Raw genomic sequence first — 26,324 nt, forward strand, 5'->3', positions numbered from 1 at the left:
ACCTTTCTGAGCCTGTTTCTCAACTTGCAAAAGGGAGTTCACGGGGGCCTCTATGAGGTAAGAAATGAAATACTGAAAGCTAACACAGCTAACACTGTGCCCAGTACTGTTCCAAAGGGCTTTAGGTGTATTAACCCTCTTATTCTCCCAGCCCCTACAGAGTACGTAATATTCCACATTCCTCCGTAATGTGTGTTCCACGGATTTGAAACCCAGATCGGAATTTCAACCAAGCAAAGAAAAGGCACAAACAAGAATTATCCAAGCCTCCGTTTCCTCATCTTCAAGCCTCGCGGTCCGCCCAGACACTCCCGTGTCCGTCCGCATCCCTCCTGCGCCCCCTACCGGCGCGAGTGGGCACCACCTGGCCGCATCCCGCCACAGCGGCTGCGCTCCCGTCCGCAGGAGGAGCGCGGACACTCTTTCGGGGCTAGAAAGATAAAGGCCTTGGGGCCAGAGAAGATCTTGAGCCGGAGAAGGTTCCGGACCTCTCCGGAAGAGAGCTGAAGGCCCCAGCGCCGGGCCTGGGCGGACACCGACCTCGAGGGGCGTGGGCCCCGGCGGGGCGGGGCGGGGCGGGGCCAGCCGGCGGACCCAGACGTGGCGCAGCGGCCAGGCGGCTCGCCTCCTGCTCGCCGATCGTCTGCACCTCGGGCCCGATGCGCCTCCCGCTGCCTCCGCCGCCCCTGCTGCTGCTCCTCGCGGCACTCGCGGCCGCCGTCACCACCTTTCGGCCCGACTGGAACCGTCTGCACGGCCTGGCCCGCGCTCGGGTAGAGGTGAGTGCGCTGGTCCCTGGCTCAAGGACCCCTGCCCCAACCCTGTGGCCTCTTAGCTTTGGCATCACCGCTCACTTTGGCCCCGGGACCCTCCCGACTCCCACGTCCTTCTCCGGGCCGGGACCATCCCTCCCGCTCCCCAATCTCAGTACGCCCCAGCACCCACCGTGGAAGCCCGAGACACCACCGTTCTTGCGGCCTGGAAGCCTGAACTCCTCCCTAGTTTCCCATCCGGCTGGACAGCGGGCCCCCCAGACACGTTGGCCCTGTCCTTTAACTCTATACTCCTGGCCTGAGACTCTTCCAAAGCTGCCCCCTGGAGCCTAACTTTACATCCTCCCATCACTTCACTTTTTCCTGGAATTCCTCCCCCACCCCAGTTCCGGTTGGTCTCTCCCTTGCGGTCGGAGGGAAGACTTTCTGGGCGCTTGCCCCACCATGCAAAAGCCAACTGCATTACTAACACTCGCAGCAGGTCCGCATCCTCCTCTGTGGGAGAGTTACCCGTCAGAGTTCTCGTTTGGTTGTGTGACTTGAATCATCACAGATCCTCTATGGGCCTTAGTTTTGTCTGCCTGAAGGACGGGGAGGAGGCGAGGAGGACGAGAATAGGTGGCCCTGGAGTCTGGACTTCTACTGGGAGGTGCCCTTCCCCTCTGGGAATGCCGGGATGGGCCCACACACCCTCCCATGTTGGGGAAGCCACCAGATGGAAGCCCAGCTCTGCATGGGGCTAGGTAGGGACCAGATGGCAGGTATCTAACAGGGTCTCCACGGGCAATTATGAGCTGTTCTCTTCTGGCCTGCCTCCACCTTGAGGTTCTAGGGGCCAAAGTTCAGGCCCAGATCCTTACTGCCTGAGAGAAGTAGAATAATCATTTTTTTTGGGGGGGGGGGGTAGGCATTGGGAGTAAGTCAACAGTCAGTAAGGTAGGCAGGCAAGAGCCCCAAGGCTGGTAAGTGCCTTTTAGGTCTTGCTCCTCTTTTCCCTGATCTCTGTAGGCCTCAGTTTTCCTATCTGTACAGAGTTCCCCCTTCTGCTCATAAGGGACCTCCATCTCCACACCTTGGGGACTGCTGTTCCAGGGGTAATTCACAGCCCCACCAAACTCTGGGAGGAGGGTGAAGTGGTCTTGAGAGTGTGGTTGGGCAGGTATGAAGGACTCCTGACCTACCCAATTTGTCCCCCTCCAGACCTGTGGGGGATGACAGCTGAATCGCCTAAAGGAGGTAAGTTTTGTATTGTTGTTTTTTTTTTGTTTTTTTAAAAGAGGGAGGTTGAGGGTAGGGGTGGGCAGAAGGAGAGGGGGAGAGAGTCTCAAGCAGGCTCCACACCCCGCTTAGAGCCTCACAACCCTGAGATCATGACTTGATCCGACATCAAGAGTTACTTAACAGACTGAGTGACCCAGGCACCTCTGAAGGAGTAAGTTTGAAGGGGTCTCCAGCTCTGTCCCCACTGAGCCTCTTGGAGGATGAGTAACAGAGTCCTACAGACTCTGTCAAGAGTGTGCGGCCTCAGCAGGCTTCAGTTTCTCGTTGGTATCTGGAGGGAGTTGGGGTCTGATGCTCTGGTTCTTCCCCAGGTGAAGGCCTTTGTCACCCAGGACATCCCTTTATAGTATCCTTTTTCTGTTCTAGGGGAGGAAGAAGGGGTGGGGGATCTGGGAAAATCTCCTTCCACTTAACTTCACAGATAGAGATGACATGACACGTGGTTTTCATCTGGCAAGTGGAACTGATTGATAGTGACCGCCCAGAGAATTCTTAGGTGGTAGGCCTGAGAAATTGACTAGTGATGACTGCCACAGACACAGGAACTCCAACTTCCTCGAGTGTATATGGGGATCCCTGCCCTACCTGGGCAAAAGGGGCGGTGCTGTTCACCTGCTGTACATAGGTGGGAGACCCCACCTGCCTCAGGCCACCACTATCCACCTTAACAACAACTCCAGTCACAACCTGGTAATGAAACACCTCCCAGGGGCTGACCCAGAGCTCGTCCTCCTGGGCCACCACTACGAAGAACTGGAGGTGAGGCCTTGGAAGCCAGGCCGTGGTGTGGGTGGAGGTGGGGGGGGGCGGGAGGGGGGCGAGGCGAGGCGGGGCGTGCTGACCCCACCCCTCCTCTACTTCAGCGAATCCCACTCAGCGAGATGACCCGGGAGGAGATCAATGAGCTGGTGCAGGAGCTGGGCTTCTACCGCAAGGCGGCGCCCGACGAATCTGTTCCCCCCGAGTACTTGCGGGCGCCCGCCAGGCCCGCAGAAGGCGCTCCGGACCGCGCTGATCTTTAAGGTCCGGGGACGCGGGCCCGCCTCCTCCCCCCCTGAGCTCTGGCGACAGAATGAAGCGCTCAGCGTCCCGGGAGCGTCTCCCTCGCTGAGGGCCGATGCCTCGTCCCAGAGCCGGCAGAGATGGAGGTGGGGGTTCTTCTTAACCCCTCTTTCTCCCATACCCAGCTCGATTAAATAAATCCTCTTCCGCCTTAACTGAGACTCGACTCCTTCCTTGCTACGGGAGGGTGGGGAACAGGAGCCCCCCCCCCATATGCCCGAGAGACCAGCATCCCCAAGTGCTTAGCCGCTGGAGTGGCTTTTTTTGCACACCTTGCCAAGCTGCCCCCCCCATTCGACACCCCGCAGAGGTAGAGAGGAGTCAGGATCGTTGAAAACCAATAATTTATCAAAACGCAGCGTGTGTATGCAGGGGAGGGTGTCGCGACAGACAGGGCAGCAGTGGGCAGGCGCACAGGGAGGGGATGGTGCCTGGATGGTGGGTGCAGCTTGCCGCAGGCGGGCCGTGCGCGCAGGGAGGCTACACATTCTTCCCGCGCAGGCGCAGCTCGTGGCGCCGCAGGTGGTTGTAGAGCGACTGCACATAGGTGAAGACGCACTTGGGGTCGGGCTTCTTGCCCATGATCATCATGTCCTCCACCTCCACCAGGGGCACGCAGTCCACCAGCATCCTGCAGGAAGGGGGTACCGGGGTGGCTGTCAGCACCGAGCCCGCCTCCTGCAGCTACCCTCTCCCCGGAAGTCTTTTCACTGCTGGCAGCCTGCTGATCTTCCATAAACTCCAGATTCTTGATTGACTGACGGGGTAAAAGCCTTCCGGAAAGACAGGAAACCCCAGGCTCCACTCACCCAAGCCTAGAAACGTCACTATGGGGAGCCAGTCCTGGCAAGTGGAGGTCAAGATGGGAGAGGAGAGCCATGCCCCCCATTCCACTCTGGACAAGGTCCAGACTCCAGACCCCACCCATGTTCTCTTTGGAGGACTACCTCCTGCACACCCTCACTGCAGACTCCTGCTGGCAGGAGCCTCTGGGTTGGGCCATTGGATCCAGAGGGGCCTTACCAATGGGAAATCTTGCTCTGCAGCCAGGACCTGCCCCAGTGAACATCTGTGCCCTGGATTATCTCCCAGATGCCTGGCCTGGTACCTCCTGCAGAGAGGCCCAGGGGACAATCCTGCTACGTGAGATGGAGGACAGAGAGTGTGTGTGTGGGTATGTGTGTGTGTGGGTAGTTCTTTAACCCTTACCACCTGCTTTGGGTAGAGCAGGGGAGGCAGATGAGGGTCTCAACCAATGCAGACAGGCTCATCTACAACATGCTCAAGGATGGGGCTGCCCTTCTGTCCTCCAGAGTGCTAGATGTACTTTACAGAGAGGGAAACTGAGTCACAGAGCAGGAATCATGTTTCAAGCCCCATAGCCTAGCAGGTGCAGGGTTGGGCCTCCTGTGACTCAAGCACCCTAGCCCCGGGTGTTGATACCCACCTAGAGCCCCATCTTCCCTACTGCAGGGGCCATCTCCCCACTCTGGGGTGAATGGGCTGCGGCCTACTAAGCAATTGATAGTCCCAGAGCTCTAAAGCTGAAGTTTGCTCCTTGGCTCCATTTCCCCCTCCTGTCCCAAAGCAAGACCTCTTCTGCCTTGCTTCCTCCCATCAGTCCATGTTAACTGAATTCCTTTGGCAGGGAAGGTGTAAGGGCATGAATTGCTCCTATTGCCAACACACCAAGGGACCCACGACTACCTCCTCCCATCTTGTGCCTTCGAGGTCAAACCTGGGACAATGGTAGGGTTGGGGCCTACTCCCAGCTCACCTGGACTCCTTCATGGAAGAAGCTTGGGAGGCAGGAGATCTCTGTTTCAGCCCAGGCTAAACCCGTGATCAGCTGTATGTACTAGATAAAGCTCTCCCCTGTTCTGTGACTTAGTTTCTCCATCTTTAAAACAACAAATTCTCTGCCTCATTTGAGACCTTGGGAGCACTTAGGATGAATGAGGGAGTTTCTGACTCTGTTGCTGATGTGCTATGTGTCCCTGAGGTCATCTCTGGATTAATTTCCCCAGCTATACTATGGTGAAAAAGGCAGCCTCTCTCTGCAGCTTCTTCAAGTTGTGGCTATCTCCCCAGGGATCCTGGGCTCCCCAACGTGGAACTCCCTCCCATCTCTGGTGTCTTCCCTAGAGACCTTATAAAGCCATTGTTTACACTGGGGCTCACAGCTCAGGGCTCCAGCTGCCCCAGTGACAGGCCAAACACAGGGCAATTCGAGCAACAGCACGGCTGAGTCACACTTTCCAACTGGATCAGGGCCCCTCTCCCTCCAGGCCAGCCTGCTGGGCAGCAGCTCCTAAGTCCATATATGACCTGGAGACAGAACCAAGCCCATCCTCCTCTCACCTGTATGGCTTCTCTGGATATATGTGTACACATGTGGGCTGCCCACCATGTGGCTCCAAGCCCCAAGGGGCATCCGAATGCACCACTAGCTCTGTCCCTGATTCACATTACTTTGGGCAATCCCCTTATACCCTCTGAGCTCTTGTCTTTTCTTCTCTCTACACAATGGGTGGGAAAAGTGATGCGGTAAGGAATAGAGCCACTATGTGGGGAGCCTGGAATTCTAGTTTCTGGCCCTGTCTCTGACCTAAAACCTCCAGGACGCTGAGCCACCTTTCTCCTACTCTGAGCAGCATTGTCTGGAATGGACAGTTAGCTCAGGACCTGAATTCTCTACTGTGGCCCTGAGGTGAGGTGACTAGAGAGAAAATGCCAGAGCTGGTTTAAAGATCCAGAAACATCTTCCTGTTAAACTGGCCCTGCTCTTGAGCTCTCCAATGAGTGTGATACCACCAATTCCCCAGTGCCCAAACCAGAGGCCTAGCAGACTTCCTTAAGCCTCCTTCTTTCTCCCCAACTGGATACATCAGGAAGCCTGTCCTACTTCTTATTAAGCTGCTCCAGCTATCTAGCCCATTCCTTCCCTCCTCATCCCTCATCCGATCCTTGTTCTAGAATGCTAACCGGACAACACATATTCCTTCTCTGTTTGGAAATCTTTTAGGACTCTTGTCCTCAGGAGAAAGTTCAAACTCCTGTGGCCCCTTTCTTCCCTTCATACCCAGACTAAACTTTTTTCCCTTGCTGGCTGTGCCATGCTCTCCATCTCTCTCGCCTGTAGCCATGTGCATAGGCTCATCCGTCCACCTGGGACTCCTTTTCCCTCCTTTAGCCTGAACTTGCTCAAATCCCAGCTAGGTTTGCACTTTTTTCAGACAGCTGTCCTGGACCTGCAGGCCGTGTCAGATGCCTCCTCTGGGGTTCCTTCCTGGGCTTGCTCCATCTCAGGCCTGCTCATGTAGGGTCATCACATGAGCAGGACCCTTTAGAAGAATGGTCTTGCTTGCTAGGCCCTGAACTACCAGAGGTGGGGCCACATCTGGCTCCTTCTGGTTCTTCTCAGGGTCCCATTGCGCCCCCCACCCCCTCCCAGGTCTCTCTCTGTGCCCCTCTGGTCAGATTCCAGCATACAGCGCAGGTGGGCGAGGCGGCGTTTCTCACCGTGGGGCCCCTGAGCAGGGGTTAGGACTTTTTGGTTTTTACCAGCCCCTTCTGGACCAGACAGCGGTAGAATTCCTGGATGTACGTGTACACGCACTTCCAGTCAGGCTCTCGAAGCCGCACCATGTCCTCTGTGTCCAGGAGCTGCGGGCAGTCCGCATGGGTCCTGGGGAGGGTAGGGGGCCGGGAAGGGGCAGGGAAGCAGGGCCCAGGAGGGGAAGAGGGGGAAGAGGCAGAGAAGAGAAAGGGGAGGAGAACAGAGAGACACACACATACACACACACACAGAGACAAGAGTTCAGTTACATTCTCAGTGCTGCAATCTGCCGGCCCTCCCCGCATGCCCCTTCCCCATCGTGGACGTGCCGCTCACTACCCGTCACTAATGGTGTGCGATGCAGACAGGGGTGGGGGGCCAGACCAGTCACAGGTGCAGAGAACTCTTGGGGCAAGCGGGAACGGGGTGGGGGCAATGGCGTTGGCACTGAGGTTGGAGAGGAGGGCTGTGCCCCAGGGAGGGGGGGTGAGGGAGGCGTGAGAGGAGGTGGGGGAGGGGGAGGAGGAAGAAATCTGGGGGGACCAGAAAGAGAAAAGGAGAAAAGGAAAGACAGATGGAGGGTGCTGAGGGTGAGGTGAGCAGACGGGGTAACGATTCCAAAGTGGAGGGCTTGCTGATGTCCTATATAAGCCTCTGGCAACACCTATATAGGCTGGGCAGGCACGGTGCCCGGGCCAGGAGCCTCCTTTTGGAATCTCCAGCCGGGATCCCGTGGGAGCAGGAAGCTCTGATGATAGGGAGGAGAGCAGGACAGAGAAAGGCAGAGAGAAAGAGAGAGAGAGAGAGAGGAGGGAGGAGGGGGCAGAGGGAGGATGGAGGATATGGACAGGGCCACCTGGTGGGCCTTGGCCCGGGCTGGTAGGCGGGCGGGCGGCTCCTTCGTTCCGGCGGGCACCTGGCACGCTCAGCAGCGGGTGGGCAGGGTGGAGAGGACAGGGGCTTTCTCGGGAAGGGGGTATCAGCCGCTGTCTGACAATGCAGCTGGCCAGTTCCAGGGGCCTTGGGGCAGCTGAGCCTGGCCCAGACGCACAGCCCCAGATGCCCAGCTGACGGCAGCTGGACTGGGGCCCACACTTACTCAGCAGATGAGAAGGCCACCTCGAAGTTCTGACGCCGGTTCTGCGGGCTGAGCTGCCCATAGTCGAAGGCCTCAGGGAAGAAGTTATGCACCAGGGCACAGAAGGCCATCCCATCACTCCAACTTGAAGAGAAGTTCTGGATGTCCACGTGCTATGTATAGGTGGTGGGAGGACTGGTCAGCTTCCCCATAACTGCTATGCCCCCAGCATTTGACATTCCAAGAGTTGGGCAACTGGGGTCAGAGAGGCCCTGTAGCTCGTCCAAGGCTGCACAGCAGTTGGGCAGTGGTAACATGAACGTCCTTCAATTCAGTTTGTCAGCTCCATATCTGCTACTTATGGGCACAGAGCAACCAGGAGGACCAGCTCCACCCAGCTAAGACCATGGTCATGCCTCTTTCACTGCTTCCCTTACTTATAGAAATTTACCCAGCCCCCACTCATCCTCCCAAAAGCAATGAGAGGGAACTTCAAGGGTGAGGTCTGGCTCTGAACTGGGCCCTCATTAGACCCTGCCACTTAATCATTTATTCTGGAATCTAGGGCATGTTGTGTGTCCTATTTGAGCCTTTCCTCATCTCCAAAGCGGGCTTCCATCTTCGCTGCCAGGCACAGGGGCTGCGAAGAGCACAGGGGGTGAGGAGCTCCGCCAAGAGGGAGGTGCAGAGCTGCGGGCAGGGGCTGGGAGGAGGAGAAAGAAGCCAGGCTGCCTGGCCTCTCAGCACTCACCTCATAGCCGCGTGTCTTGGCTCGGCACCAGTCCAGCAACATCTGCTTGATGCTGTTAGCGTTGGGGACTCCGAAGCTGGTGGAGCGCTGCACCGCTGCGCGCGGCCCCCCAGGGCTGCTGTAGGGGCGCGTCGGGGCCGCGTCACACGACCGCAGGGGGCGCTGCCTCCGCCGGCCCCCGCCCAGCCGGCCCCAGACTCCGCCTTCCCGGTCCTTCAGGCCTCGGCCAGCACAGCTCCCACCGCAGCGTCCCGCTTCTGGCCCCGCCCCGCGCTGTGACTAGGCCCCACCCCGCCCCGCCCCCTGCCACTCACCCCGCCGCGCCTTCCTTCTCCAGCTTCTCAATCATGGCTTTGCGCGCCTGTGAGGCTGAGGTCTTGGGCAGGCTCTGCGCCTTCATCAGCTCTTTCTTCTTCTCCGCCTGGCGTTTCTCGAGTGCCGCCAGGCTGCCGGGCCGTGGGCTGGCCTCATCCTCGCGGTCAAAGATACTGAGGGGTCGGGAGGCGACTGTTTGGGTGCTCTTGAGCCTCGACCCCCACTCGCCAAGGGAGGGGTCTTGTGCCCCAGACTCCGCATACACCCTGCGGTATATCCATGACCCGCAATGCTCGCCAGCAGGGAAGATGTCCATATCATACCCATTTTATAGAGTAGACTGAGGCTCAAAGGACAAGAAGGTGGGAGCCACTCTTTTCAACGAATTTGGCCCTTGGGGAGTTCTCTGAGAAGCCTCACTATGATCGAGTTACAGGTGAGTTCAGATTCTGGGTGCTATCAACTAATAATGCCCACCAGCATGATCTTAATGATGGCAATAATAACAGCTCATGTCTATTGAGCCTTTCCTATGTGCCATTTTAAACCTCACAAGGGAAAGGAGGGACCCTTATAGTTTCCACTAAATATGAGGAAACAGGCCCCTCTGAGGAAATCAGGCCTCAGATTTCAGAGGGCATGGGAGGGCAATGCAAGAACTTGAACACAGGTCTTTCTGATGCAAAGGTCTTGGACTCCTCTGGTTCCCAGCCTCAATTCTGATCCAACAGCCCTGATACACTCTGTATGATAGAGGTCCTCCCTCTATCATAAGAATAAGGTGCAAAAGTGTTCTGTGACATGGGACATGGTCTGCAGATACTGGGAAGTGGCAGTGCCACCAGGCAGCTCAGTGGCAGGCAGGCCTCTCTAAGGGCTCAATGCTATCGCTGCCACTCAGACTGTGAGATCCTGAGCAACTCTCTGGCCTCCCCAGTGGTGTGGCTGAGGATTAGGTGAGATCGCAAGAGGAGCAGGAGAGGTCTGACTCCTACTCTGACTGTCCCTGCCTGTATGCCTGTCACCTTCCCAGCACCCTGGTCTACCCTTCTGTAGAATGGGTGTGCAGTGGGGTCCCAGTGCCACTGACTCCTCTGTGGTCTGGGGATGGGTACCTGTGCTCACCTGCCCATCTTCTTGGATGACGACGAGGAAAAGGTCTTGGTTTGCACCATGGTGCTGCCGCCACCGTCTACAAGAAAGGGGAAGTGGAGCAGGGTGAAGGCTTAGGCTGGACATCAGGAGATAGGGTGTGGGGGGTTTAGGGCAAAAGGTGGTAGCCACAGGCAGAGAAGAGACAGTGACTGCTGGACAGAGAGACACACAGATGAAGGTACGGAGAGAGAGCTTGAGGAAGAGTGTGAGGAGGTAGGCAGGCAGGCACAGCGTGACAGCAGGCAGCCTTACTCTCCGAGCGCCTCACAAAACTTGACTCCACTGTGGTGGTGCGGGCCGTCCTCGTGCCATCATCTGGAAGGGCCAGGGGGTGAGAGGAAGAATGTGAGGCATGGGGCTGGTGGGGTGACTATATTCCCACCTGGAGCCCTTCCTGCTTGATCACTTACTAGAGTGGACGAGCCGCTCAGTCTTGGTGACAGTGCTGACAGCTGAGCCGTCGGCTGCCCGCTGGCTGTGCTGCGTGGTGGTCTCTGTGGCTGTGTTGCCACGGCCCTCCCCTGGCCGGGCCCGTGCCTCTTGCAGCCGCCGTTCCCGTTCCTTGTCCCGCTGGTCTGGGCGGGGGGATGCCCCATGCATGCCCAGAAGGGCCACCCATCACCCACACAGCACATATGCACGGGCACACAGGGCACACAAGATGGGGTGGAGGGCAACTTGTTAGAAATACTGAAGACACAGGGGACAAGGGCCCTTTTTAGAAGTAGCTGAGGGGGAGCGGGTAGCTGTCACTTGGAAGAGGTGGTGGGGTATGGTGTGTGGCAATGGACTCACGGAAATGGACAAGAGAATATGGAATAGCTGAACTCAAAGGGGGGAGCATTTGAATCCAAGAAGGGAGTTTCTATGGGAATGAGGAGCTTATTAAAGAGGGAATAGGCAGATCTAGGGAGGAAGTAGCAGAGTTCAGGGAAGGAGAAGCTGAGTGAGGCTAGTTGCTGCGTGGGCCTTTAAATGGGTCTTAGGTGGGAGAAGAGTAGCTAGAGGAGGAAATATCTAGATCCAAGGAGGGAGGAATTGGAGGTATGTGAGAAGTAATTTAATCCAGGGAAAGAGTAGCTGGGAGAGAAGCTGGCAATGAGGCCTAAGGAAGTAGGTGGGTGGGCACAGGGGCTAGGTGATCCTCGGTGGTGCCTGGAGGGAGCAGTCAGATTCAGAGAGTATCTGAAGCAGCAAATGAATCTAGAATCTGAGGGAAAGAATAGCTGGGTCCAAGAAGGAGCTGTGCTCACGGAAGGGGAAGCTGGTTGGGAGCAGGGGGCAGAGGCAGTGGTTATCATCAGTGGATCTCAAGGAGAGAAAAGCAGCTGGGGGAAGGAGTATTGGATTCAGGGAAGGAGTAGTTGGCAGTACGTAGGGAAGCAATGGGATCCAAGGAGGAGTAGGTAGGAGTAGGAGTAACTAGGTCTGGGAAGGAGATGAAAAGCTGGTTGGGGATGGTATAACTAGGGTGGCCAGGGGGAAAGAAGGGGCCAGGGAAGAGAGAAGCCAGATCCATCTGGGACTAGAAAAGAAGCTGGGTAGGGCAGTTACTGAACTGGAGTGCCCATGAGTGGACCCCAGAGTAAGGGGAACAGATGGGAAATGGGGCAGCTGGATCTGGAGTGGGGCAAGTGGCTCTCTACCTCTCTTCTTTTGTCGGAGCTCACGTAGTGCAGCCCGGATTAGCTTCCGTTCCTCAAAGTCTGTAGTCTGATCCAGCTGCAGATAGAGCCCCTGTCATTACCCACCTGGTCCCTGCCCCCTGGCCACCCCTAGTCCACCAGATCTGGCCATACCATCTTGTCCAGGATGCTTTCATCCTCAATGGCCATCAGCTCCTCAGTGCTTAGGGGGCTCCGCCTCTCTGGTGCTTTGTCCACTCGGGTTTGCTCGGCGCCATTAGCCACTTCCACTGCCGCAGAGGGGGGCCCTGCTGGCTCTGGCTCCATCTGCAGGATAGGGAGAGGGCATGGGCTTTAAGGAGGGGTATAGATGAAACCAAGCATGCCCCCAGCAGACAGGGAACTGGGCTCTGGGTCTGCGGGTATAGCCTGGAAATAACCACTAACCGGTTAGACTGCCCATGCAAGGATGGTCATATTGTTGTCAGATTCAGGGAAGAGGTACTGACAGCCTTGCTGTAGGGCTTCCCATCTACCTGGAATTGTGCTAATACAATTAGTGGTGCCAATACTGGTCATTTGAATTTGGTAGTAAGCACTGTATAAATGGTTGGGATTTTGCTGTCCCCGTGGAACATAAAGGAAAACTGAGGCTCAGGGTAGCTGTATAACTTGCCCACAGTCATTCTATAAGTGTGATGTAGCTTGAGGTCTGAGCTGAAGGTAGCTTAACTCTTGAACCTGAGTTCTTTCTGCTGCTTCATTCCCAGCCCCCTCCCAGGCAGGCTGTGCTCCATCCTGGCAGTTCCCAAGGTCTGGGTCCTCCTGGGCCAATGTCCAGGCAGCACATGCCACACACACACACACACACACACACACACACACCCCAAAGGGGCTGGACCAGGGCCCTTGGGCTCCTGACCAGGTGTCTGACTGGGATTGCCCAGAGCCAAGTCCTCTCCAAAGCCTGCCCCTATTCCCTGCTCCCTCTAAGGGGCCTTCAGCCCCAACCCAGCACCCTTCCCCACCAGGCCATCTTCCAACAACTTGTGGACGAGCCCCCAGCCCAATTATCACAGCCCCTCCCCTCTTGGCAGGGCCTCTCTATCTGCTGTGAGGGTAAGGAGAGCTGAAGTGGCAGCTGCTTTAGGGTGACTCAGCCCAGCTGAGGCAGAGTAGCAGTGGGGGTTGGGGGCTGGGCCCTGACCAGGGGCTGCTAGGGCAGCCACCACGCATGCCTCAGGGCCAGGAGCCTGGCACCCTTTCGCCTGAGTGTTGGAGCACCAGCATCCCAGTCCCTCTGCTGATAGGTAAACTGAGACCAAGAGAAGGTAGCGGCACACCTAAGGCCCCTCAGCAGAGGCAGAATCTGCTCAAAACCACCCGCTCTCCCCAGCCCGTAGGGACTTACGAGACTGCTGCTGTGGGCAGGGCCGGCAGAGGAGCGACGGCGGGTGCTGAAGGCAGGCGGGTGGGCCACGGGGGTCCCAGCATCCTCAGCCGCCTGGAAGAGGGCCTCGGGGTCGGCAGCAGCCAAGAGCAGCTCACTGGGCTCCAGCTCAGATTCAAGGTCAGGCGCAAGTGGGACCCCCAGCCGCAGACTCAGCACCTCCACCTGCCTGCCCAGCGCATCCAGCCGCCGGCTCAGTGCTGCCGTCTCCACCCGCAGCTCTTCAGCTGCCCGGGCCACTGGCTCCATGGCTGAGGCAGCTGCCTCAGCTGCCTGGGTCACTGCCGCCCGGCCTGCCTCGGCCACTGCCCGCAGCTCCTCCAATGCCAAGCCCAGTCTCTCCTCAAGGGCTGCAGCCAGCTCAGACCCAGGCCCCGGTACCCCCGGCATGGTGATGGCAGGGGCTCTATGATGGGGTGACGATGGGGACAGTGGTAGGGACAGTTGCCTCTGGCTGGCAGTGTCAGAGTCTTTGCAGCTGGCCTGAGGGCGCAGGCAAGGGCAGTGGGCCTGCCCCGCCCCTGTTGGCCTCCCGGCCTCCCAGCCTGCCACCCGCCAGCTGGGGCTGTGGCCCAAATAGAAACCTATTCTGGGCTCCCTGTGGAGGGGGCTGTGGGGGATGGGTGGCCTGCCCAAACAGGCAGACCGCCAGGCCTGGCCCTGGCCCTGCAGAGATCACAGACTGGCAGCACAGCAAAGCTGCACGGGTTCTGAAGGACTGCCTAGGCCACAGCCCCAGGCCCCACAGATGAGGAAACCGAGGCATGGAGTGTGGAATGGGCCTCCCTGGGCCACCATTTACATTAGCTGTGAGGATCCAGTCTGCCAGACTCCAGAGCCTGCACGCCTTTGCCTTTAGGCCATGTGGTTTTAGAAAGCCTTGAACAAATGGGAGAAATGGAGGCACAGAGAGACGGGACTTTGAGCAATCTGCTATAACAAGTGTCTCGTCCCTGACATAAACATCCTCTGGCCTGCCTGTGGCCCTTGGATCCAACCACAGATTTTGAGCACATTTTAGGCACTTTTCTGCTTCCCCTTGATTTTAGATGGGGAAACTGAGGTGAGTCGGTGGTATGAGATGCAGGGCTCACTGTCACACCTCCCACCCACACCCCATGGCCACCTCTGCCACCATCCCCTCACCCCCTTGGCAGAGAGCACTTAGGTCCTGCTCTGTGGGGGAAAGGGTGCTTTCTCGCCCCCACCCTCTCCTGTCACCCCAGAGAAGGCCCAAAGCTGGCTCTAGCCATCTCACCTCAACCAAAGTCCTATTCAGTCCCCAGTGCAGCCCAGAGGACATTACCTGGGCAGCCGGACAGCCCACTGGGGATCCCTTCCCCAGCTGAGCTCCCAGCCAGCTGATCCTAGGCTCGGGAATGAATAATGGAAGGGTGCAGGGTATTCAGTTCCCGTGGCACCTGCTAGGCTGTTGCCTCACCTGACTAGGCACCCCCTGCCTGTCCCCCCATCGATGCTTCTGCCCAACCTCCCCAGAGATGTTGACGCAGATGGTAATCACTAATCTCAATCTCCTAAGAGGCCAGGCTGATCTTGGATGAACAGATCAGCAGCTTTGCTTCTTGGGGCTGAGTTCCACTGTGGAGTAGGAGCAGGAGCACTGGGGTTGCCACAGGAAGAGGGAGCAAGCCCTCACCATCCTCTCTGAGCTTCCATCTTCCCATCTATTCATTAAGAACGAACCAACCAATTCTGTAGTAAGGACCAGAGATCAGCATGTGGGAAGCCTGAAGCCAGTACAGAGTAAGCTTCCAACATACCTAGTGGCTGATCCACTAGGGTCTGCCCTTAGTTCTGCCACCAACTGGCACCACCACCTTCTCTCTCTGGGCCTCAGTTTCCCTGTGTGTGCAATGGAGGAGGAGCAGAGCAGAGAAGCCCTGCTAGCCCTACATCCTGAAGCAGTCTACAGAAGATTAATGGACGGTGAGGCTGGCGGGGGAGTAAGGGGGCTCACCTTAATGCTGCAGCCTCTCCGGCTACCAGGGGAAGCATGGCTGAAGCTGGTGACATGAGTGACGCTACCCAGCTGGGCCAGGGTCGCAGGGCTGCTGATATGGGTGATGGTGCTCTTGCCCCCACTGCTGGTGCTCAGGAGGGTGGGAGGCGCCCGTAGCCCCAGCGTCAGTTCTGGAGGGGGAGAAGGGCTACTGTCAGATCTGCTGCGGTGAGGGCAATGCCAGCCAAGGTTAATGGTGCCCCCTGCTCCCAGCACACCCTCTTCAGAGGCACCCTGAATCCACTTGTCCTATGTACAGAGCTAGGTGGCTGGCTGCAGGCACTCATCCCCAGCAGTGGGGAGACAGCAGGGAGGCCTACCTGCCCTCTGGTTGCCTGTGGGCAGCAGCACTCGGCTTGTGGATGCCTGGCCACGGCCATCCTTGATCTCGATGGTGAATGTGGTCTTCATACTGGCCCCTGGCTCAGCAGTGCCGGCAGGCATGGGAAGCAGGGCACTGGGCTCCTCTGAGAGGGCCCCAGGCCCCCCTGCTCTGTTTTCAAGGGACCTGGCAGCCAAGCCCCGCCCCCTGGGGCCCTCCTCCCGGGGGCAGCTCTGAAGCTGGGCCAGGGGCCTGGCTGTTCCCCGTGGCTCCTTGCTGATTCGGGAGGAGGTGTCACTGGGGGCCCGTGAGGAGGAGCCTTTGGAAGAGGCAGGGGTAGTGCTGATGTGGGAGGGGCCCAGGAGTCTTGTGGGGGTTGAGGCACCCAGGGCCAACCGGGGTGGGCCATCCTGGAGCCCAGCAGCCATAGGAGAATCAGATGTGAACTTGCGCACACGATCCCGCACAGAGCCAGCCCGCTGGAATAGGGAAGGTCCGCTGGCAGGGTTGGGGGGCTCTGGAAAGGATAGGAGGGTTATCAGTGACTTGGTGGGACAGGTGCTGCCCCGAGTCTGCAGTAGTGAGAATAGGAGGTACCTTGGTTCTGGGCTGGCTGGCGGGGGCTGAGCACAGACAGGGAGCGTTGGCAGGGACGGGGTCCGGCCAGGTCTGGCAGTTTGGAGAAATGGTGGTGGCCAAGTGGGGGAAGATAAAGGAGAGTGGATATGGGGGTTCCACCTCTCACAGTTCTCTCGTCCACACCTTCCAGGCCCTTCCTGTACTCCAGCCTCCCCATCCTGTTTTATACCTCTTTAGCTCTTTGCCTCCCCACTCAACTGTATCTCTCTTATAGACTCCTCCTCCTCCTCCTCCTGCACTGACCTTAGGATGACTTGGACACTCCTGGGGGCTGTGGCTAGGCTTGGGCTGGAGGAAGGGTGCCCAGATCTTCCCTGTTGATGGGGATGGGGGACACCCCCCCTGGCCAGCACTGCCCATGGCCTCAGCTTGAGATGGGTGCGCTCCCTTATTGGGGAAAAGAATGTGCCTGAGGCCCGTTGCCTTTCAAGGCTGCAGGGAGGCCTCTGCCCATGGGTGGGGGGGCGGGGCAGGAGGGGTGGGGATACTTCAGGGCAGTGGGAGGAGTGTCAGGGACTGCCTAGCCTTGAAGAAGCTGAAGCTATCTAGGCACTAAAGCCCATTTTCCAGACAGGGAAGGAGAGGCCTGTAGCTACCCCTCCTAGGACCCTCACCTGCTCTCTTTGTGTTGGAGGGATCTTTGGTGGGGCCTTGGACAGCTGGGGGCTCTGTGGGGCCAGGCAGGAGCTGCAGGGGAGACAGAGCATTGGCAGGGCCTGACTCCCAAACCAAGGAGTTCACCTGCCTGGCATCCCTGTCCCTTATCCAGACTCACCTTGCTGACCACCTGCCTCTCAGTGCTGGGGGTGGCTGGCGGTTCCTGGGGCTCAGGGCTGGTGGCCCTGGGTGGGCTGGAGGGTGGCTCGGGGCTGCCCACAGCCTCAGCAGCAGGACACTGGGCCTCAGCAGGCTCTAGTGGAGGCTCAGGAGAAGCAGTGGTGGGTGAACTGACAGGTGAGGCAGGTAAGCTGGGTGTGCCCTCAGGTGGGGCCCGCAGCAGGAGTGTCACTGTGGTCACATCCCGGCTGGTGCCCTGAGGGGTTGGGGTTGGCTCTGGGACCTCTGTGTGCTGCTCCTGTTTCTCTTGCTCTGGCACCTGTGGGTGACCCACAGGATGCAGCAATGGCTCCCAAGGCTGGCAGGTGCCCAGGGCAGGGCATGCAAAGCAGAGGGGCTAGGCATAGCTTCCTGTGGGCACACCTGTTTATGCATGAACACTGGCACACCATGGGCGGTCTCTGATTCTCACTTCCCAACCTCCTGGCAATGTCTAGTCAAGGGTGGTTCAGAGAGGACCAGATCCTATGTCAGGGGTTGGGGATGACAGGAGACCTGCTGGCGATTCCTGATCTTAATATATCCCTGGAACAGAGGCCCCTGACTCCTGATCTAGCCAGGTTAATCAGAGGGTGTGTATGTGGGGGTAGTCCTTCAGGGACTGGGACCCAGCGGCCTCTCCTGGCCACTTAGGGAATCTACATGGCTTGATCTCATCCACAGCCCCTGGAGAATAGTCAACTCTGTGAACAGTGCTCCACGAGTCAGGTGGGGTGCAATACGTAAGTCCTGATAAGCCAAAGTATGGCTGTGGGCTGTCTGGACAGGGAGGGACAGCTTCAGGATGGGTGTAAGCTGGAGAGGTACCAGGGTCAGTTTTGCATTTCAGGGAGATTGCATTGGCTATTGAATGGAGGCTGGATGGCCATGGCAGGTAAGAGGTAGGCACAGAAGTAGGGAGACCAGCAGGGTGGTAATGGGAGACATACTCAGGAGTAGGATAGACAGAGTAGCTTTGAGGGGAAGGCCTGGGTAGATGCAAAGTCTGGATTGGGGGACATCTGGCCAGAAGTCCCCCAGACACCCCCCACCTCCAGTCAAGTACCAGTCTAGCAAAGACACACAGGTGCTCTTTGCTGCTGGCATCTGTGGACACAGGATACTGGGCTACCCTCCCATCCTGCTCACATCCCTTACCTCACACTGTTCCAGCCTGTGTGCTGCCCGCCCCTTGCTCTCCTCTCTTGAGCCACTGTTGGGACGCCCGCTGCACAACCTCCCAGCCAATGTGGCAGCTGGAAGGGAAGGAGAAAATGTCAGCTGAGTGGCTGGGAGGTGCTGTGGGTAGCATGTAGCAAGGCACAGGGTGGGCCAGGTAGGGCACATACCCTCAATCTCCTGGGCCCTTATGCGGCGGATTGCAGCTCGGATCAGCTTGCGTTCTTCATACTCACCGGCACCTCGCAGCTGTGGATGAGAAGCAGGCCACAGGGCTGGATTGTGGAGTCCAGGGCTTTACCTGCCCTGCCCCGGCCTCTGCTCCAGCCCCTGCCGTGGCCTGGGCCTCACCAGTGCAGTCAGCTCTTCGACATCATTCATGGACTCCAGCCGCCCTGCCAGCCGCGCCAGAGCAGCTCGCTGCTCTGCCTCCTGCTGCTGAGAGCTGCAGGGACATCATGATTATAACCCCCACTGCCATAGCCAAATCTTGGAGGATGTGGGCTGAGGGTAGGGGCCAGGACAAGGTACCCAGAACTTTGGCAGAGGGGCAGGTAGCTGTGCACACCCTCTGGCTACATGCTGGCCCACGCATGCCCATGTTACATGAGCACAGGCTCAGCTGTGCTATCTACATGGGTGTGTCTGGGACTCCATGCCTGGCGAGTGGTCCAGGCCCGTAAACATCCCTGTGCATTCCAGATCCTGCCGGTACTGCCATTTGCATGCCCAGATGGGCAGCAGACACACCTGTGCCTGCACAACACAAGCTGAGCCTTGATACATACTCCTCCCACCTATCTGACCAGTCCCCTGGCCACTCACTGCAGCCAGTTCTCCTTGTTGTCCTGCCGCTCGGCACGGAAGCGCTTGGATGCCAGGGCCTCCTCCTCACGCTGTAGCTCCTGCCGCTGCAACTCCCGGATGGCTGAGCGGATGCGCCGCCTCTCTGCCAGATCCGCTGTGACCTCCAACTGTGGGGCAGGCGGGGGTGAGGGGCAAGTCATTTTGGCTGCCGGGGTGGAGGGCGGGCACCAGCTGCCCACAGCTTGGCCTGGGCCACAATGAGTGGTCTGTCTCTACTCTCTCTGCCACATGCCTGTCACAAGCCTGCCCTACCACCCACCCAAGGGTCTCAGGGAGACTGGGCTCAAGGAACCAGAGCTTCTGGACAGCCCACTGTGCACTATGGTTTACAGGATGGGCAACCAGCAACTGCCCACCTGTGCCAGTTGCCAAGCCAGGCACTGCTTCCTGAGATTTGACTCCTGTCTGAGTCCTTCATCAAACCCCCAAGAGCCTGGGAGTCAGGAGGAAGGAGGTCACCCTATGGGCTCCTAACAGTGTCCCTGGGTAGGAAAGGGTGATTAGGGCAGCTGGAATCCACCCTGTGAGAGAGGAAGCCATGTTCTGGTCCCAAAGCACTATAGCCTTGCTGGGGGTGGCAGCCTCATCCACATTGGACTGATGGGAAAACTGAGGCAGGGGCACCTGCCCAGGAGTCCTAGTTTCTTGCCTGGCTAGGGGCTGTTTTCCTCTATACTGACCCAGTCCTAACCACTATCAAAGGGGCCAGGGCTGAGAATAGGAGGGTCAGTTCCCCAGACAGATAACACAACTGTACTAGGGTCTACCCAGGGCTCCAGAGAGGGCATCAATGGGGAACAGGTGCTCCCACCGGTTTCTTAGTTCCTCAATCCCTGGGAAGTTGGGGGTAGCTGGTCTAACTAGGTTCAGGAAAGGACACCTTCTCTGGGTAGAGTCAGCTAATTCTTTTTTTTTTTTTTTAAGATTTTATTTATTTATTCATGAGAGACACACAGAGAGGCAGAGACATAGGCAGAGGGAGATGCAGGCTCCCTATGGGGAGCCCAATGCGGGACTCGATCCCAGGACCCAGGGATCACGGCCTGAACCAAAGGCAGATGCTCAACCACTGAGCCACCCACGCATCCCAAGATTCAGCTAACTCTATTGCCTTCCCTGCACCTCTCCTCCCTACGGTCTCTGTGGCTCAAGAGAGAGAGGCCTGGCTTGGGGAAATCATTCAGGGATAGGGTCCAGGAAACTTCTACCTCCTTTAAGCCTCCTCCCCGATCATTCCTTCCTACTCCCAGATGGGGGACCACATGGTGGTGAGGATAGGTTTCAGCAGGGTGTATGGGCTGGCCCCACTCTGCCTTTCGGTCACTTGTCCTAGTCTGAATAGAGTAGAGAGAGCTCTGGGGGACAGATCCCTCCATGGTTCCTTCAGGCTCCACATTTCTGAGGAGCTATGGGAGCATCCCTTGAGGCTCAGGTCAAACTCTCAGCTTGCTCCAGCCTCAGTCCATTCCTGGCTGGGTAGTCAGGAGCATGTCCTTAACCTCTCTGTGTCCTGGTTTTCTCATCTGCCAAATGGAACAATGGCTCCTACCTCAGGGCAGTGGGTGAGGGTGGGGGCAGTGACTTGCGATCCCCTGGCATAGCTATGCATGCAGTAAATGTCACCCCCTCCTTGTTTCCAGCCACTCAGGAGGGGGTAAAAAAGCAAGGGCAAGTGAGTACAAGATATGAGGCATCAGTGACATTTATCAAGAACCTATATGACAAATCTTGCACTGAGCCCCCAGTTTGTCCTCATCTCACAGAAACCCTAGGTACTTTATTACTCCTATTTGACAGATGAGAAAACTGTTGGCGCGAGGGGCAGAAGTCTTTTGTTCACAGCCAAATGCACTGAGTCAGGATTTGAACCCAGGTCTCTCTGACTCCAGGGTCTCCCTTGAGTTGAAAATAGCTCTGGTGCTGGGGTCTGTCTGCCATGGTGGGTACCTCAAGGACCTGGGCACCACTGTGTAAGGAGCCCTCTCGCCTGGACTAGAGAGAACTGTAATGGCCAAAGGGGGCCTATTAGAGCAGCAGGAGGGAGAATGAGGCTCCTCTTCTCACCCCCAGTCCTGGCCTCAGGCCTAGAGCCCTCTGTGGTACACTTGGAGATGGTAGGTCTGAGGGTCAACTGGCTCAGTCCCCCTGGACAGGAGGGTAAAGAGGCTAAAGGATGCAACGACTAGCCAGCTGCCTCCTGGGTATCCCTTCTCAATGCCCTCCGTTGCGGAGATGAGGTTTTCGTCCCTGAAAATAGCCTGATGTGGAAACTTGGCTACCACTGTCCCCCTCTGGAAAATAGGATCTTCTGTCCGATCCCCCCACCAAATGAGTGGGGTGGGGCTGGGGGGGAGGACAACCTCATTCCACTGGCCAACCCCCAGCATGACCCTTCCCTTAGAGCCTGGATACTGTCTGCCCACAGTATCCCTGCTGTGTGGCCTATGTTCCCGCCCTCTCAGGCCCCCCTGTTGTGTGTGGAGGTGGCTGTGGGAGGGAGGGAAGGAAGCATAAAGCGCCATTGTCTACCAGAAGGAAGGGGAAGGGGATAGGGCGGTTTCCGAAACTGCCCAGTGAAATTCTCCCGGGAGGAAAGAGGGCACTTCCTCCTCCCGGGGGGCCGGGTCTCGGGGCCTTTCTGCCCTCGCTGTTGGGGAGTGGGGGGCGGGGCGTGACGGCCCCCGGCCTCTCTCTGGGTCTCAGTCTCCCCCTCAGCACAGCGCAGAAGACCTGCCAGACCTCCGCAGTCCGGGCTCCTGCAGCCACCCTGGAGGACCGGCCGCCGAGCGAGGCCTCGCCAGGGGGCGCTGACCGCCCGCAGGTTCCGGAACCGCCGCCCGGCGCCCGCCCACCCCCGCCTCCCCGGGCCGCCCGAGCTAGGCGCCCGGTGGGGAGCCCGGCTGCGAGCCAGACGGGAAGCCCCCCACCCCACCTCGGCCACCGCCTGCTTTAAGGTCTCTGGTCACGGGGAGGAAATCGAAGTTCCTAGCACCTAAGCAGTTCCCGAGGTCACGCGGCCAGGGCGCGCCGGAGGTCAAACTCGAACCCAGGACCGAGGCGGAAGGCGGCGCGCCCGCCCCCACGTGCCCCCGTCCCGCGCTGGCACCCCGCCCGGCCCTCAGGAATGTGCGGGAGCGGCGGCGGAAGCGGCTGCCCGGTCCCCGAATCGGCCCGGGGCTGGGGCGCCCGCCAGCTTTCCCTTATAAGGCCCGGCCCCGCGGGGAGGAGCCCGGCTGGGGACGCCCGGTTGTTGCCACGAGGCCGGCGGGGGCCAGACCGGCCCTGGGGCGGGGACCCTCACGGGGCCCGGGCGAGGCAATGGCGGGCGCCGGCCGTGAGGCAGACGGCGGGCGGCTTCGCGGTCCGACACGAGGGGCCGCGTCTACTTAGTCCTCTCCCAGGGGCGGGGCCGGCCGGGGCGGGGCGGACGGCTGCTCCCGCTGTGGCTTCTCTGAAATTCCACGTGGGGGTGGGGGGTGGCGACTTGGGAACCCAGGGCCTCACAGCGGACCCCTGCAGATGGGGGTGCGCGGAGACTTGGTTTTCTTTCTGGAAAACTCTGCCTCTACTATCCCCGGCTGACTTCCCGCAAAGAGGTTGAGCTGACGTGGTGGGAACTTGTGGGAAACCAGTCGGGCACACAGCCCGCGCCGGCGGTGGCTGACACCCTAGAGTCTAGGCTCAGGGCCGGCCTAAGGGTCTGGTCCGAGGCCACACAGGCTGACCCCTTGGGTAGGTCGTGTCAGCGCTGGCCAACTGCCCAGTGACCCCTGCCTCCAGAAGAATGGTATGGGGGTGGGTTGATCACTCGCCTTCTCCTAGGGAAGGTAAATCTTTAACCCCCCCCCCACACACACACACTGCCCACCCTCACAAAGGTCAAGGGCGGGGTGGGGGGGCGGGGCTCTGGCCCCTCCTGCAGTTCCGAAGCTCCCTGCCCTTGATAGTGGGCACAGACCTGGCCCGTTGTGTTTGCCCTACAGCCCTTCTGTGCATGGGGATGGGTGGGCTACGGTTAGGGCGCTCAAGAAGCTGGGAAGAGAATGAGACTATCCTTATTCCATCCTAAGATCTGGGTCCATGCCTCATCCTATCCCCATGCCAACTCTAAGACCTAGATAAATGTTTGCACAGATTTCCCCCTTCCATTTTATAGGTAAAGAAACTGAGGCTCAGAGAGGTAAAATGACACACTAGAAGTCACAGAGCTTATAAGGGCCTTTCTCTTTATGGGCTCTTCTGGTTTTGGGTAAGTACCCAAGACTTGGTCCCCCATGACCCTCATTGGGGTTTTTTTTTTGGATCCTGGCACACCCTCTTTGGGTGCCCTTGGGGAGGTGATTTCACCCCTCTGAGCCATAATGCCCTCCTGGCTTTTGGAGCTGCTGCTGTGGTCACAGCCTCTGTGAGATGGTCTAGCACCAAACCTGACCTCTGCTGTGCCCTGGCATTTTTTAAAAAGATTTATTTATTTATTTATTTATTTATTTATTTATTTGAGAGAGAGTGTGTGGGAGCAGGGGGAGGGACAGAGGAAGAGAGAGAGAATTCTCACACAGACTTCCAGTGAGTGAGGAGCCAGACATGGGGCTCAATCCCAGGACCCTGAAATCACAACCTGGGCTGAAACCAAGAGTCTGAGCCACCCAGGCACCCCCTTTTCCCCCAGCATTTTTTATCACTGCTTTACTATATCATTGGGCCAGCTTCCAGGGGCAGGCACTGCCCAGGCTATTGCTTGGGTGAGCAAATCCAGCCTCCCCACACCTGTAGTTGCACATGGGTGAGTCCTCAGGAGTTACTGTTTAAACAGGTGGTGGCAGTGGGGGGCTGGGAGGGACCAGGCCTTAGCACCTGGCATGGATAGGCACATGCTACTGGGTCCTCTGCATCAGCCATGCATAACAGGCTTAGTCCTGTTCCCATGGGCCCTCCCCCTGCCCCTTCCTCCCACCCCTCCTCTTGTCAGCTTAGAGGTAGCCTGGACAGGCCCTGCCTCTGACCTGGCTTGCCTGTCATCACAGTGGGGATGATTGGGCCACTTACCAGCTTTCGCAGGGCTCCCTCATCCAGTCCGGCTAAGGCCTCATCCGCCATCTTGCTGGCCCCTAGCTCTGTCCGTCCCCTCCTGGTGAGATCCCCAGTGCCCGTGGCACCTGACACCAGCTCAGGGAATTCTGCAGAGGACAGACATGAATCAGGCCTGCTGGGGCCTCTGGAAACCACAGACACTTGGGCTCTGTGCCTCAGTTTCCCTCTGTAACCCATGATCATCTGTTGGGTGTCTCATCCTTGCTACCTGATTAAATCCTGGCTGGGAATTGCCCTCTGCCCGAGGCTGGTATATTAAAAATTTAACAAACCAAGGGTGGAAGTCCCTAGTTCCAGCCCAGCCAACCTGATGCCAGCTGTGTGGTCAAAACTGGGCCTATCTTAAGCATCAAACCGCGAGAGCAGAGACCTGGATTAAGAAGGCCCACCAGGCTGTTCTCACCACCAGGGGGTGCCCGCCAGACTCCAGTTTCCTGCCCCACCCACCTATCCTCAGGACTTGCCCAGCCCCCTCCCTGACCAAAAGCTTGGTCTCTGGCTGTGGGCTTCACCTATATCCAAATCCTAGCTGTCGTTACCCCTCATTTCTCCAGGTGATCTAATCCATCGGAGGTAACATCCTGTCTTCCACTTCTTCAGGGCAGTTCTCAATATACACTACTCTCTCCTCCTCTTCCTGCCCTCGCCCTGATGCCAATTGTCCAAACCTCATGAAGCCAGGTGTCCAGGTACCCAGCTCCTCCCAACAATTTACACACTTAGAATTGAACTCCCTAGATAGAATGGCCTTCAGAACCTGATCTGTCCAACCTCTGGATAGGCAAAGCGAGGACTGAAGAGGGCCAGGGATTTGTCACAGGGGGAAGGAGGATCCCAAAGACCCAGAGGGCAGGGCTGGATTTAATCAAAATCGTGGCCATCTCTGGCTCCTGAAGCCCCCCCTCCAAAGTGCGCCTAGGAGCTCAAGATATTCCCTCTTGCCCCATTACTGCCCATCAAAATGGTTCCCTAAATCCTGGCCCAACCTCTCAGCTCCTTCCTTCTTTCTGTAGTCCTCAGGTCTTTATGGAATTTGACGGCCTGACACACAGTTGGCGCTTAGTTAATGTATGTTGACTGAAATGCTACCCCCACCCCACATTGATTCATCCCTCAGTCATGCCTTCCCCCTCCCCAGAACAGTCACTTGTCGAGTCACCCCATCCGGTGAAGGTGTCTGATGGGGGGGGGGTCCTAATCCACACAGAGTTCTTCAGACCCTGCCTATTCAAGTGGCTGCTTGCTTTTCCCGTCCCCTTAGGCTTGGATGGGTGTAACTACCCATCTTCCCTCTGGTGGGGTCCTTGCCTCTTATCTGTCTACTTTGGGAGTAGTGCCCCCCAAGAGTGTCACTTCGTAATCACCAGACTTAGGTTCTGTGGACACTCTGAGCTCCTCCATGTCTGCTGAGGGGCAGGAGTCCCTAATGCGTAAGCCGGGACGCCCAGGGGACTATAGGAAGTATTTCTCCTTAGAGACTCCTGCCGCTGCCCCACTTCAGTTCCAGGGCTCCTTGTCACACATACAGTCTGGGGTCCCCGGGGATTGAGAGAGGCCTCAGAGGAACGTGGGACCTTCTCCAAGGTGTGTGCCCCCCACCCTGACCCCTGACCCCTAGGGGGTCGTGGAGCCTCCAGAAGGTCCATGGTATCCTTTCCCGCGGTCTAGAACCTTATCCCATGGCTTAGAGCCCCTGTGGCTGGGAGTCCCAGAACCCCTGTCCAGATATCCGGGTTCCACCCCCAGGACCCGTCGGGGGTCGCGGTGCCTCCCAGAGGCCTGCACACCCACCTCTCCGTCCGGCCCACCCGTTGGGCGCGGGCTCAGCTTAGGTCGCTCGGGATCCGACAGACAGACTGGGAGCCGTCAGGCGGAAGGCGCCGCGACCGGGATCCCAGTCCCCCTCAGCAACCGTCCCCGAGCCTCTGCAAGCGCCGCCCGTCCAGCCGCGCCGGCGGCCCCGCCAGCCCCGCCCCGCGCCGCCACACCAGCCAATTCTAGGGACGGTCCCGCCCACCCTCGTGCTCCATTGGGGAGATTCAATTTGACGGCCACGCCCCTAGGCAGGCCCCGCCCCGCGCGGGCCGAGTGGTTAGGGGCCTGTCGTCTTGGGGCTACTGCCGCCCGGACCTTGGCTGGTTGGGCGGGCGTCGGCAGGAGGACGCAGCTTTGCACCAAAGTTGGCGACGGCACCCAAAGCCGGGGTGAGTGGCCCGGGACCGTCCTACTCGCGGAGTCTTCAGAACAGCCCCTCTCCGCCCTCCTCTTTGTTCCTGAGACCTTGTCCCTTCCCCCGACTCCGCCCCCTTCTCGCGTTAGCATCTGGGCTTGGCTGCAGCCC

At 58.3% G+C, this 26,324-nt stretch overlaps 2 protein-coding genes across 9 annotated transcripts; one reads left to right on the forward strand and one right to left on the reverse strand.

Moving 5' to 3' along the window:
• Positions 1 to 570: 570 nt before the first annotated feature.
• On the forward strand, positions 571 to 3,271 carry SELENOM (selenoprotein M). The gene is made up of 5 exons (XM_055322796.1): positions 571 to 779; positions 1,974 to 2,009; positions 2,366 to 2,400; positions 2,735 to 2,813; positions 2,918 to 3,271. Exons 1-5 carry the CDS (start codon positions 660 to 662, stop codon positions 3,074 to 3,076), a joined length of 429 nt encoding a protein of 142 aa, XP_055178771.1. The 5' UTR covers positions 571 to 659; the 3' UTR covers positions 3,077 to 3,271.
• A 172-nt stretch (positions 3,272 to 3,443) lies between these two features.
• SMTN (smoothelin) lies at positions 3,444 to 25,928 on the reverse strand. 8 transcript variants are annotated; one of them, XM_055322416.1, is made up of 21 exons: positions 25,775 to 25,927; positions 23,939 to 24,069; positions 18,851 to 18,999; positions 18,377 to 18,470; positions 18,196 to 18,274; positions 18,005 to 18,102; positions 16,806 to 17,126; positions 16,645 to 16,717; positions 15,989 to 16,060; positions 15,390 to 15,908; positions 15,028 to 15,200; positions 11,774 to 11,926; positions 11,621 to 11,696; positions 10,385 to 10,549; positions 10,227 to 10,289; positions 9,945 to 10,011; positions 8,819 to 8,992; positions 8,505 to 8,622; positions 7,775 to 7,926; positions 6,639 to 6,804; positions 3,609 to 3,747 (listed from the first exon to the last, which is right to left on the reverse strand). In XM_055322416.1, the coding sequence occupies exons 2-20, from the start codon at positions 23,987 to 23,989 to the stop codon at positions 6,660 to 6,662; spliced, it is 2,742 nt and encodes a 913-aa protein (XP_055178391.1). In that variant the 5' UTR covers positions 23,990 to 24,069; positions 25,775 to 25,927; the 3' UTR covers positions 3,609 to 3,747; positions 6,639 to 6,659. The 8 variants fall into 8 exon arrangements, with proteins under 8 accessions (XP_055178392.1, XP_055178389.1, XP_055178396.1 ...); XM_055322417.1 differs by lacking the exon at positions 6,639 to 6,804 and having other exon boundaries at positions 3,444 to 3,747; positions 16,806 to 17,063; positions 25,775 to 25,928; XM_055322414.1 differs by lacking the exon at positions 6,639 to 6,804 and having other exon boundaries at positions 3,444 to 3,747.
• Positions 25,929 to 26,324: the final 396 nt, after the last annotated feature.

Source organism: Nyctereutes procyonoides, unplaced genomic scaffold (assembly GCF_905146905.1).
Source record: "Nyctereutes procyonoides isolate TBG_1078 unplaced genomic scaffold, NYPRO_anot_genome, whole genome shotgun sequence".
Classification (NCBI taxonomy): Eukaryota; Metazoa; Chordata; class Mammalia; order Carnivora; family Canidae; genus Nyctereutes; species Nyctereutes procyonoides.

Excerpts from the sequence above, each read along its gene's own strand:
- SMTN (XM_055322421.1), bottom strand. The coding sequence starts at position 23,989 with ATGGCGGATGAGGCCTTAGCCGGACTGGATGAGGGAGCCCTGCGAAAG. Across the intron at positions 17,127-18,004 it reads ACAGGCTGGAACAGTGTGAG|GTGCCAGAGCAAGAGAAACA; the intron begins GTAAGGGATGTG and ends GGTCACCCACAG. Across the intron at positions 11,697-11,773 it reads AAAGCATCCTGGACAAGATG|CTGGATCAGACTACAGACTT; the intron begins GTATGGCCAGAT and ends CTCTATCTGCAG.